Here is a 13,777-nt window from a genome sequence, read left to right as displayed (position 1 = left end):
AAGTATTTACTAATACCTGTGCATGCACACATATACTCACGTGTGCATACACACACACACACACTGTCAAAGATACTGTAATACATATTATTTTGCAACTAAATTTCTCATTCACTGATGTAGTCTAGGCATCTTTCTATGTCAGTACATATTATACTGGGAAACAAAGATTTGTTTTTATCCATCCCTATTGGTGGACATTTAGGTTATTTGTATTTTTCTTGACATTGCCAATAATGCTGCAGTCAACATCTTTGTATAAATATTTGCATGTGTTTTAACGAAGCGTAGTTTTTTAAAAGGCCCAGCCTCTAAAACTTTTTATAATGACTTTCATTTATCTGTGTTAAAGAGTGAAGAATATGTTGCTTAAGTCCAACTGTGTCTTGGAAGCTTTTGGAAATGCCAAAACCAACCGTAATGACAACTCAAGCAGGTTTGGAAAATACATGGATATCAACTTTGATTTCAAGGGGGACCCTATTGGTGGACATATCAATAACTACTTATTGGAGAAGGTAAAATGTGCTTAATTTCTGAGGGTGGTATTACCAATGCTGATTTCTTTTTTAAAAAACCTGATTATATTTATAGGATTTCTTTTATTGCTTCAGAGTAGCTTTTAATCCTGTTCTCCCTCACTTCCTGCTCCTCAGTTAGCCCTCTATGACAAGATATTCTCCTTTTGTGTTCTCTTATTAGCACTTACAGTATCAAGTTGGGAAAAGCTGTGGACTTTGTAGATAAAGATTTAGGTGTGTGTGGGGGTGGATGGTGTAAGAATTTGTGCCAACTGCTGTGTAAAGTTTAACAGAAACCAATCTAGGACTGATCAGTTCTACCCTTTTTACAAATCACCATCTCCTATATGTTTTTATTTGAATTAGTTTGAAATCTCATTTTCTTCTAGTTTCTATTTGTTCACTGCTTTATAGTAACATAGATGTATTTTGTGATCTTACAGCCTCGTTGTGAAGCTTACTGCATTTGGTCAGTGAAAACTTAGAATATGTTTTTATCTGCCTATGTGAATGTTAGGCCTGATTTCTAGAAGATTCCAATTAAACCTTCCTGTGGGACTGCCAGAGAGGTTGTGTCCTAACTAATCTTGATTGCCACTGGATCTGACTGCAGGAGAGCACATAGGGTGCATTTGCCTGGTTTTTGCAATCACATTGCACTTTACCAAGTTAATTCTCTACCTTGAGTTGTACTCAGATATGAACTGACATACTTTCTCAGTTAAGGGTTTCCCATCCCAGTCACGCCATAGCAACCTTTATGGCAGTGCAATGCAGTATGATGTTTATTTTTGTTTGCTAAATTGAAGTCAGACTGTTAAGGAGATAAGTTTTATCAGTCAGTTGAAAAAGGGCGGGAAATTCCAGTTATTATCAGTCTTTTTTTCCAGAATGTTTCATGGCTTCACTTTATGTACGTGTTCAATCAAAAAGATCCCCTTGAATGAACACAAGTTTTGAGGCCTCTCTTAAATAGCAGTCTTTTAGGAACCATCTAAGGCAGAGGTCTCTATAGGCTGATCTTGTTCAACTGATTTTATGACAGGATATAAAGCATTGCTCTTGGAAATGCCAGCAGACCCTGAGGAAGGGAATGTTGAGAATATTCTTCCCTAAACATTCCTTCCTATTCTTCCCACTTCTAATTCTCCCTCCCCCGCCCACCCCCAAAAATCTGTCTTTAGGCTCCAAGTCAAAGGACAAAATCAAAATAGGTTCATTCTTGAGAAAGTTTAGAGAACTCTGTTTTAAGCAGTAAAAAGGTTGCACAGAAAACCCCATAGAGGAGATCTGGTCTTAGATGGGTACTATCCTTGGGGTCTTTAGGACATTTAAATGTACTGTTGATGCAGGACTCCCTGAGAAAGTGGCTTCCGTTTTATTTTGGGAGTACATTTTCATATTAATGATTTTGATGTGTTTTTTCTTAGTCTCGAGTGATCGTGCAGCAGCCAGGAGAAAGGAGCTTTCATTCTTTCTATCAGGTTAGTGATCTCCTGTTATGCAGATAACTGATCATTTGCTCAGTTGTGCAGGAAATGAATGTTTTTATATTGGGGCTCTCCCCTGTGCCTCCCTTGCCTCCATTGGCCCACGACATGTTACACACGTGTGCATACATGCACACACCCTACCCCACATGCTTCTTCAGAGAGTTGGCGAGAATGACTATTATCAAGAGCTGGCAGGTGGTTAACCAACCAGATGAGTGATTGGTTGAGCATCACCTATATTTCCTTGCAACGTAGGTAACAGTTTAATGACTGTGAAAGCTTTGAAATGGTAAATTCTAAATATGTTAAATTAATTTTGTTTTATTTTGAATTGCAGCTGTTGTTCCCATATTTGGGAGCTCCAGAGATGGGAATATAAAGTCGGCTTATTTTCCTCTTGGAGACCATAAAGCAATATGATTACTTAAAAAAAAAATAACAGAGTTTTATGAATTCAAGGGAGAATTGTCTTCTTTACCCCATCAAAGCTGTGATTGCTTAGGAAAAAATTTAAATACTTCTTTCGGGAGTGCCTTTGGAGTACAAGGCAAAATCTTTTAAAATAGCCCTCTTGTTGGCAAGGTTTTATACTCAGAGAACAATTTGATACATATTATAATTTCTTAAAGCCCAAAGTAATATGAACCAAGGCTAATAAATAAGGTGGGTGATCAAAGTAAGCAAAACTGTTTTGGATTTCTAAAAAGTAAACTATAAATCAATAAGATTGATTTCCATGTGTAAACTGTCTCAGGAGGTGACAGTATAAGTTGAACACAAGTCAGCCAAATTCAGTTTCTCCTAGGCGACTGCTTTAATAGACAGTGCTCATTTGTATATACAAATTTGGGTATATTTGGTTAAAAAATCAATTTTAAAAATCTGGTAATTACCCCTTTTAAGTAAACCAAAGCATGCAGTTTAATATAGAGAATTTAAACATAGGACCTTCTAAAAGGCATGCTCTAAAAGACTATCCATATTGTATTTGTGTTTTTGTTGACAGTTTGCCGTGTTTTCAATAAACTAGTTTTCTCTCAAATGTAAAAGAATTCTGTTTATTTCAAGAACCTCTAACTTTTCCCCAGTGTTTTTCCTACTTGGGTAGAAGTATTAAAATTTGTCTTTGTCCAGCACGACAGTCGTGGTTACCACTTGTCCTTTCCTGAGATACAGAGATTGATGAGGAAAAGCTGTTTGTTTCCAGAGTGATTCAACATATGACTGCTGATGCCTCTTACTTCCGTGGCAATATTGACTTTTTCCGAATTCTGAAACACAACTCTGTCCTGTCTGGATAATGAGGCTGCAAAGCCAGTGGCCACCACAGAGCACAGGCTCCTGTTTTACAAACGACCACAGTAAAAGCAAGAACATTTTATGCCAGTTATGTTGTAAAAGAGCTAAGACATTTTTTTTTTTTTTTTGGTGAGGAAGATTAGCCCTGAGCTAACATCTGTTGCCAATGCTCCTCTTTTTGCTGAGGAAGATTGGCCCTGGGCTAACATCTCTGCCCATCTTCCTCTACTTGATATGTGGGATGCCTGTCACAGCATGGCTTGATAAGCGGTACATAGGTCCACACCTGGGATCTGAACCTGCAAACCCCGGGCCACCAAAGTGGGGTGCATGAACTTAACCACTATGCCACCGGGCTGGCCCCGTGACTTTTTAAGTAATTTTCTTCATGACTGTATAACATTCTCTATAACTGATGACATTAAAGCCATTTACCTTCTAGGTAAAAAGAAAAAAAAAAAAAAAGAAAAAAATTCTTCAAAGCTAGAAACAGGAGGACCTAAGTGAATTAAGCCCAGAAAATGAATAAAAGCTAGAATACCATTAAGTTAGAATATTTGGTTTATTTGGTTCAGTGTGCATTTTGCCAATTTATTTTTAATTAAATATTTTTCAGCTACTCCAGGGAGGTTCAGAGCAGATGCTGCGCTCTCTCCATCTCCAGAAATCCCTTTCATCCTACAACTATATCCATGTAGGAGCTCAATTAAAGGTGAGAGTTTTTTCTATGAGATCATTCAGATGTAGAATCAAAGAATCAGAAGGACATTAAATAATTATCTGGTCCTGCCTGCTGCCTTTAGGCAAATGAATGAATCTTTTATTCTGTTCTATTTTTAAAATTCTCAGGGACAGAGATTCAAAACATTATTGACTCAACTACTTTGCTTAATAATCCATTACTATATTTTATCACCATCTGACAGGAAAGGAGTTTCTCTCTTGTGATCTTGTGTTTTCTTTTAATTTTTGATCCTATTTCTTTTATTGTGACACTGTAAAAATATTAATATGACTAAGAAATCCACCTAAAATGAAGATATACCATATGATTTGGCCAAAGGCAAGTTGTTAAGACAAAAGAAAATTTAAAAACACTGGTTGAAAATGGGACAAGAAACAAAGGAAATGCAAAAGAACCAGAAAATAAGTGACAAAACAGCAACATTAAGCCCTCATATATCAATAATTACCCTAAATGTAAATGGATTGAACTCTCCAATCAAAAGATACAGAGTGGCAGGATGGATTAAAAAGCAAGACCCAACAATATGCTGCCTTCAGGAAACACATCTTAGCACTAAAGACAAGCACAGGCTCAGAGTGAAAGGATGGAAGACAATACTCCAAGCTAATGGCAAACAAAAGAAAGCAGGTGTTGCCATACTCATATCAGACAAAGTAGACTTCAAGATAAAACAGGTTAAGAAAGACAAAGAAGGGAAATATATAATGATAAAAGGGACACTACATCAAGAAGACATATCACTTATAAATATATATGCACCCAACATAGGAGCACCAATGTACATAAAGCAACTATTAACAAACCTAAAAGGAGAAATCAACAACAACACAATAATAGTAGGGGATCTTAACACCCCACTTACAGCAATGGATAGATCATCCAGACAAAAAGTTAATAAAGAAATATTAGACTTAAATGAAAAACTGGACGAGATGGACCTAGTAGACATATACAGAGCACTCCATCCAAAAACAGCTGACTACACATTCTTCTCAAGCGCTCATGGAACATTCTCTAGGATAGACCATATGTTGGGAAACAAAGCAAGCCTCAATAAATTTAAGAAGATTGAAATCATAACAAGCATCTTTTCAGACCATAAGGCTATGAAACTGGAAATGAACCAGGAAAAAAAAACTGGGAAAGTGACAAAAATGTGGAGATTAAACAACATGCTACTGAACAACCAATGGATCATTGATGAAATTAAAGGAGAAATCAAAAACTATCTGGAAACAAACGAAAATGATAACATGCCATATCAAACCATATGGGATGCAGCAAAAGCGGTCCTGAGAGGGAAACTCATAGCGATACAAGCCCACCTTAACAAACAAGAAAAAGCCCTAATAGGCAAACTTAAATTACACCTAACAGAACTAGAAAAAGAAGAACAAACAAAGCCCAAAGCCAGCAGAAGGAGAGAAATAATAAAAATCAGAGCAGAAATAAATGATATTGAGACCAAAAAAACAGTAGAAAGGATTAATGAAACAAAGAGTTGGTTCTTCGAGAAGATAAACAAAATAGACAAACCCGTAGCCAGGCTTACTAAGAAAAAAAGAGAAAAGGCTCAAGTAAATAAAATTAGAAATGAAAGAGGAGAAATTACAACAGATACCATGGAAATACAGAGGATTATAAGAGAATACTATGAGAAATTATATGCCAACAAAATGGACAATCTAGAACAAATGGATAAATTCTTAGACTTATACAACCTCCCAAAATTGAACCAAGAAGAAATGGAGAATCTGAATAGACCAGTAACAAGTAAAGAGATTGAAATAGTAATCAAAAACCTCCCAAAAAATACAAGTCCAGGACCAGATGGCTTCTCCAGTGAATTTTACCAAACATTCAAAGAAGATTTAATACCCATCCTCCTCAAACTATTCCAAAAAATAGAGGAAGATGGAACACTTCCTAAATCATTCTATGAGGCCAACATCACCCTGATACCAAAACCAGACAAAGACAATACAAAGAAAGAAAATTACAGGCCAATATCGCTGATGAACATTGATGCAAAAATCCTCAACAAAATATTGGCAAACCGAATACAACAATACATTAAAAAGATCATACACCATGATCAAGTGGGATTTATACCAGAGATGCAGGGATGGTTCAACATCCGCAAATCAATCAACGTGATACATCACATCAACAAAACAAAGAATAAAAACCACATGATCATCTCAATAGACGCAGAGAAGGCATTTGACAAGATACAACATCCATTTATGATAAAAACTCTCAATAAAATGGGAATAGAAGGAAAGTACCTCAACATAATAAAGGCCATATATGACAAACCCACAGCTAACATCATACTCAACGGGGAAAGACTGAAAGCCATTCCTCTGAGAACAGGAACGAGGCAGGGCTGCCCACTCTCACCACTCCTGTTCAACATAGTACTGGAGGTTTTGGCCAGAGCAATTAGGCAAGAAAAAGGAATAAAAGGAATCCAAATAGGTAATGAAGAAGTGAAACTCTCACTATTTTCAGATGACATGATGGTATATATAGAAAACCCAAAAGAATCTGTTGGAAAACTATTAGAAACAATCAACAACTACAGCAAAGTTGCAGGGTACAAAATCAATCTACAAAAATCAGTTGCATTTCTATATGCTAATAATGAACTAACAGAAAGAGAGCTCAAAAAGATAATACCATTTACAACTGCATCAAAAAGAATAAAATACCTAGGAATAAATCTTACCAAGGAGGTGAAGGACCTATACAATGAGAACTACAAGACATTATTGAGGGAAATCCATGATGACATAAAGAAATGGAAAGATATCCCATGCACGTGGATTGGAAGAATAAACATAGTTAAAATGTCTATATTACCTAAAGCAATCTACAGATTCAATGCAATCCCAATCAGAATCCCAATGACATTCTTCACAGAAATAGAAAAAAGAATACTAAAATTTATATGGGGCAACAAAAGACCCCGAATAGCTAAAGAAATCCTAAAGAAAAAGAACAAAGCAGGAGGCATCACAATCCCTGACTTCAAAACATACTACAAAGCAATAGTAATCAAAACAGCATGGTACTGGTACAAAAACAGACACACAGATCAATGGAACAGAATTGAAAGCCCAGAAATAAAACCACACATATACGGACAGCTAATTTTCGACAAAGGTGCTAAGAACACGCAATGGAGAAAGGAAAGTCTCTTCAACAAATGGTGTTGGGAAAACTGGACAGCCACAAGCAAAAGAATGAAAGTGGACCATGTGCTATCGCCATTCACAAAAATTAACTCAAAATGGATCAAAGACCTGAAGGTGAGACCTGAAACTATAAAACTCATAGAAGAAAATATAGGCAACACACTATTTGACATTGGTTTTAAAGGAATCTTTTCAGATGACATGCCTACCCAGACTAGGAAAACTAAAGAAAAAATAAACAAGTGGGACTTTATCAGATTAAAGAGCTTTTAAAGGACAAATGAAACCAGAATCAAGATGAACAAACAACCAACCAGCTGGGAGAGAATATTTGCAAAACATACATCTGACAAGGTGTTGATCTCCATAATATATAAAGAACTCACACAATTGAACAACAAAAAAACAAACAACCCGATCAAAAAATGGGCAGAGGAAATGAACAGACACTTCTCCAAGGAAGATATACAGATGGCCAGTAGGCACATGAAAAGATGCTCAACATCACTAATCATCAGGGAAATGCAAATCAAAACAACACTAAGATACCACCTCACACCCGTTAGAATGGCTATAATCACCAAGACAAAAAACAACAAATGTTGGAGAGGGTGTGGAGAAACAGGAACCCTCATACACAGCTGGTGGGAATGCAAATTGGTGCAGCCTCTATGGAAAACAGTATGGAGATTCCTCAAAGAATTAAAAATAGAGATGCCCTATGATCCAGCCATCCCACTACTGGGAATCTATCCAACGCACCTGAAATCAACAATCCAAAGAGGCTTATGCACCCCTATGTTCATTGCAGCATTATTCACCATAGCCAAGAAGTAGAAGCAACCTAAGTGTCCCTCGACTGACGATTGGATTAAGAAAATGTGGTATATATATACAATGGAATACTACTCAGCCATAAAAAAGACAAAATACTCCCATTTGCAACAACATGGATGGGCCTGGAGGGTATTATGTTAAGTGAAATAAGCCAGAAAGAGAAAGACAAACACTGTATGATCTCACTCATATGTGGAATATAAACCAACACATGGACAGAGAAAACTGGACTGAGGTTACCAGGGCAGTGGGGGTGGGGGGTGGGCACAAGGGGTGAAGGGAGTCATATATGTGGTGATGGACAAACAAAAATGTACAACCCAAAATTTCACAATGTTAGAAACCATTAAAACATCAATTAAAAAAAAAAAAAAAAAAACACTGGTTGAAAATGAATGTCAAAGATCTCCATTCACTATTTTTTCAAATATTGATTTTGATGTGTCCTAGAAATAGTTTTGTAACCCTTGGAGCATTTCTATTCAGCTTTCAAATTTTTCTATTTTTTCCCTTCTCTTGCAGGCAAGCCCTTGAACACACACATGCAAATAAATACTCTTTGCTCTTTTATTTCTAATTAGTTTTCTCTTAGTCATTTTATAGCTAATCCTAATATAGTAGTTTGTTGATGGTGGGTTATAAAACAATAATTACCATATTATCCTATTTTGTTGGGGGAAAGGTATATAAATACATAAAATAAATATGGAGGGAAATAGACCAAGGTTTTAATTGTTTATTCTGGGTGGATGAGATTACAGATATTTGTGTTGTTCTGCTTTTCCGTGTTTTAAATTTCTTCTGTCATAAAAAATACATTGCTTTTGATGTTGGAGGAAAAATAGAAGAATTTATAAAAGGAAAGGATCTAAGATGTGAGAGCTGTTTCTTTTCTTTTTTAATTTTTAGTATTCATTTTAAGCTAATTATACCCGCATTACTAGTTTAGCTGTATTTTTACTGCTGTGCATAGAAATAAATGCTATTTAGGGTTTTGCAATTAATTTTCCTTTGTTTGCCATTTAAGTTGCATGAAATTTTTACTTTTACAGTCATCTGAGAGCAGGATGTTTGGCTGAAAATTAATTGAAAACAAACAAAACAAGAGAGGGCAACACTCCAGCTTTCTGAGACTAGGCCAGAGGTACTTAAAGATGTGTAAAGGATTGTAAAATTAACACTTAAAAAGCCAGTGACCAGAAATATTCCTTTTTAATCAAATTGTCTTATCGACCAAATTACTTTTGGCCAGATCATGTAGAGCCCCCACAGAAAGTGAGTATTCAATTAACGTTTAGCCTTTTCTCTAAGCTAAATTTAGCTTAGACTCTCTTTTCATAAAAGTGTTCTATTCCTAGTCCTCTTTCCCTTTTTTTCTTCCTCTCTAATAAAAGCAAGGAAGTAAGACATGATCATAGTCAAAACCTAAAACAAAAATGAACCGAAAGGAAACAAAAATACACGGAAGCTTACCATCCAGAGATAATTATTGATAACGGTTTATGTGTATATATTTATAAATGGAATCATACACTAAATCGATTAAATAAACCTGCTTTTATTATATTACAGTATAACCATTAGTATCTTCTCATATGAACAAATATAAATTAATAGAATGCTTTTAATAACTATAAAGTATTACATTCTATGTATCGTAATTTTACTTAACTATTCTAAAATATAGGAATCATGTACAACCAAGATACTTTGGGTTGCAGGTAGGATAAGACCCCACTAAAAGTCTCCAAAAACAATAAGGAACTTAATCACCTCATATAACAAGAAGCCCTAAGATGGGGCAGTTCCAGAGTTAGTTAATTCAGTGCCTTAACAGTGTTGATAGGGACCCAGGTGTTGTTTGTTTGTTTCTCCAACTTACAACTCTGCCATTCTCACTGGATTCGGTTTGTCCTCTTGGGCTGATTTTTCTCGTGGTCTCAAAATGGCAGCAGCAGTTCCAGGAATCACAGGCAGAGGAAATGTTCCTGGCTTATGTCCCTTTATTAGCTAGGGAAACCTCATATCTTATTGATCAGAATGGCGTTGCGTGCCCATGGCTGACCAGTCACTTGGTCAGAGAATAAGATCACTGTGATTAGTTTAGCCAATGAAGATTTGCCTCCTGAGCCTGGGGGGAGACCAATCCCAAAGGACACATGCACTTGGAGAGGGGTGAACAAAGCAGGGTTCTGTCAGCAAGAAAGAAATGGGACGGGGAACTGCTGTTAGATAAGCGACCAATTCCCCACAATGAGAGGAGGAATCTACATGTGGGAATCCCCCCATGTAGATTTTTGGCCTCATTTCCTTGCAATTTCGTGGTCGTGGCTTAAAATAATAGTAATATCTGATACTTATCGAGTGTTTTTTCTGTGCTAGGGACGTGCCTTATATAAATTCTCACAACAATCCTGTAAGAAATGTATTATTATGCCCATTTTACCCATGAGGAAATTGAGATGCAACAAGGTTAAGTTTCTTGCCCAAGGTCAAAGACCTAGTAGTTGGAGGATCTTGCCTGGCTGTGTCCCAGACACTAGAGGAACATGTGCTCATCAGGCAGAGAGGACCCCTGCCTGTGCCATTCCTCAACAGGTGAGCATCAGGCCAGGTCTCTGTGTCCTGGCCAGAGGAGAAACTCATGGAGGAAAGGATCAGTCAGGCCCTCTGGAGCTGCTGCTTTGGGAAAACTTCTAAGATAGGCAGTTATCACTGTATTATTGGGAATTTCTCTGGACATGCTATATTTCCAGCCTGATGGCTATAGCTCTTCAAGGCAGGTGATTCATCTCTGAACCCATGTCTTAGTCCAGTAGGGCTGCTACAACAAAAATACCATAAACTGGGTGGCTAATTCACAACAAATGTTGATTTCTCGCAGTTCTGGAGGCTGAGAAGTCCAAGATCAAGGCACCTGTAGGTTTGGTGTCTAGTGGGGGCCCGCTTCCTGGTTTGTAGATGGTACTTTCTCACTGTGTCCTCCCTCACACAGTGGAAGGGGCAAGGGAGCTCTTTGGGGTCTCTTTTATAAGGGCACTAATCTCATTCATGAGGGCTTCACCTTCATGACCTAATCACCTCCCAAGGTCCCACCTCCTAATACCATCACCTTTGGGGGTTAGGATTTCAGCCTGTGAATTTTGGGGGGACACAAACATTCAATCTGTAGCAACTCTGTATACCAGTTAGAAGGTCTGATGCACCAAGTGTTTATTGAATGAATGAATGAGAGAGTTAGCTTGCTGAATGATTGAGGTTGGCCACTTTGCTTTAGGGGCCTGCTTTTCCTCACCTGTGAAATAAAATGTTTCACCATACAAGAGTGGGAGTGTTGGGGCCGGCCCAGTGGCGCAAGCAGTTAAGTGCACGCGCTCTGCTGCGGCGGCCCAGGGTTTGCCGGTTCGGATCCCGGGCGCGCACCGACGCACTGCTTGGCAAGCCATGCTGTGGCGGCGTCCCATATAAAGTTGAGGAAGATGGGCATAGATGTTAGCCCAGGGCCAGTCTTCCTCAGCAAAAAAAAGAGGAGGATTGGCAGATGTTAGCACAGGGCTGATCGCCTCACACACACAAAAAAAGATGGGAGTGTTGTTCTCAGCCTGTACCAGACTATTTGTGGAACTGAAAGCCACAGATGACAATAGCCAGGCATGCGTCTTGGATTCTCCCACAGTCAGAGTTTTCATTTGTGATCTCGCCTCTCATGCCACTTCCTTCACTCATCACAGAACAGCGATCAGCTTCTCTGAGCCAACTCAGAACTTGCTTTCTCACGGAAGGTTCCAGAAAAGTGCATGGTGCTTATTTTGGGTGACAGTGGCTGTCACACACAAGTGGGCGTTGTGTGTGCTGAATGACATTTCTACTCCTGAAATTATTTTTATTTTCTCTAGATACTCATTATCCCCTCTATGGTTTACTACAAAGGCATCAAGACCTTGGCTAAACTTGAATTGAGTCTCATAATTGTTGGATTTTAGTGCTCATATGAGATGTCTGTGACTTAAGTTTTCTGTGTTCATTCGTAGTCTACTATCAATGATGCTGCTGAATTCAAAGTGGTAGCTGATGCCATGAAAGTAATCGGCTTCAAACCCGAGGAGATTCAAACTGTATATAAAATATTGGCTACTATTCTTCACTTGGTGAGTCGGGACACCTCTCAGAATCTATTGCCTCCCTGTGGAGACAGGATGCTGTTTCAGAAGATTTTATTTTTTCCCTATAGATTTAAAAAGTAGTTTATATAGAGAAAATTTCTCTCACATTTTTAAGAAGTTACTATGTCTGTGGTTTTCTCCATCATTTTATAATATTATGAGGGATTTTCCAAGCCACTGTAGATTTTGAGACTATGGCTTTAGTTTAATTGTCTTACTGGTATGTCAGACTTTGAACTGGTTAATTTCAAGGATAGAAGAATTCAGTAATGACATGACTACCAACAGTATAACCTAAAATCTTTTGAACAGAATAAATTTCTAATAGCATTTGAAACATAGAATCATAGATTATTAGAACTGGACCTTTGGTCATCTCATTTTACAGGTTGGGAAATAAGCCCTAAAGGGGTGGCATGACTGGCTCAAAGGCATAGCCAGTTCATGGCAGCCAACGCTATAGACCAGGTGGCCAACTTATGGTCCAGTTGTTTTCCACTGCAACACACCAGACTCTGAAGAAGTGAAGAACCGTGTGTCAGAGTTCTTTCATTACTATTTATATAATTAAATATGTTTGAATTGTAATGAACATGTAACCTTACCATAAATGAGTGACAACATGAATTCAAATCTGGAATAAAAATTACCTTTCACTTTAATGAAGCAAGATTGAACTCTCAATGAATCGGAAATGTGCAGGACCTATATGAAAAATACTATCTAGCAATATAAGTGATATCTTAAATAACTATTTCTGGCTAGGAAGACTTTAACATTATAAATTGTCTCATTCTTTCAACTAGTTTATAAATACAGTGCAACAATATTCTTCAGAATCTAAACAGGAGTTTTGTTTTTAAGTTGACATAATGATTCCAGAATTTACTTGGAGCAGTAAACATGCACGCAGAGCAAATAAAATGTACTAAAGAAGAGTGGTAGGATAGAAGGAGGGGAGGAGAGGAGGCATGACTAATTCCCAGATTTACAAGGATAGTAAAAGCCACAGTACTTTCAAATTTGTTACACGAATTCAGCACCAGATTCATCAACAGATTAGTCGATTTGCTGGACCCTTGGTAGATGGTTAGTAACTATTTATTGCTTATTGAATGAATGGAATATAAATAGACCCAAAACCTTGGAGGAATTTAGTATATAATAAAGGTAACTTTTCAAATCAGGAGGAAAAGCTAGACTATTCAATAAATGGTGCTGGAGCAACTAACGTACCATCTGAAAAAATAAGTTAGATTTTTACTTTGCACCACACAGCAACTTAAATTCTTGGTGAGTTAAAAGCTTAAATGTAAGGAAAAAAACTGCACATATTAGAAGAAAATATTAAATATTCATAAAATCTTTGAAGTAGGAATAATCTAAGTATGACACCAAAGAGAGAGAAACCTAAAGCAAAAAATTCACAGGTTTGACTACATAAAAATATAAAACTTCTACCTATCGAAAACATCTACTGAAAATTAAAAAAATAGATGAGTGTCTGGAAAAAGAA

General features: G+C 37.3%; 1 protein-coding gene across 3 annotated transcripts in view; it reads left to right on the top strand.

Moving 5' to 3' along the window:
• MYO1D (myosin ID) overlaps positions 1–13,777 on the top strand; it is a 312,458-nt gene that overhangs the window by 89,708 nt on the left and 208,973 nt on the right. For all 3 annotated transcript variants that reach the window (XM_004441886.3, XM_087440786.1, XM_087440787.1), the window contains exons 4-7: positions 353–518; positions 1,952–2,005; positions 3,930–4,025; positions 12,130–12,246. In XM_004441886.3, coding sequence (XP_004441943.1) covers positions 353–518; positions 1,952–2,005; positions 3,930–4,025; positions 12,130–12,246 — 433 coding nt within the window. The remainder of the gene's footprint in view (positions 1–352; positions 519–1,951; positions 2,006–3,929; positions 4,026–12,129; positions 12,247–13,777) is intronic.

Source organism: Ceratotherium simum, chromosome 16 (assembly GCF_057802395.1).
Source record: "Ceratotherium simum simum isolate JZ-2026a chromosome 16, ASM5780239v1, whole genome shotgun sequence".
NCBI classification, from domain to species: domain Eukaryota; kingdom Metazoa; phylum Chordata; class Mammalia; order Perissodactyla; family Rhinocerotidae; genus Ceratotherium; species Ceratotherium simum.
This window is presented reverse-complemented; position numbering and strand designations above follow the sequence as displayed.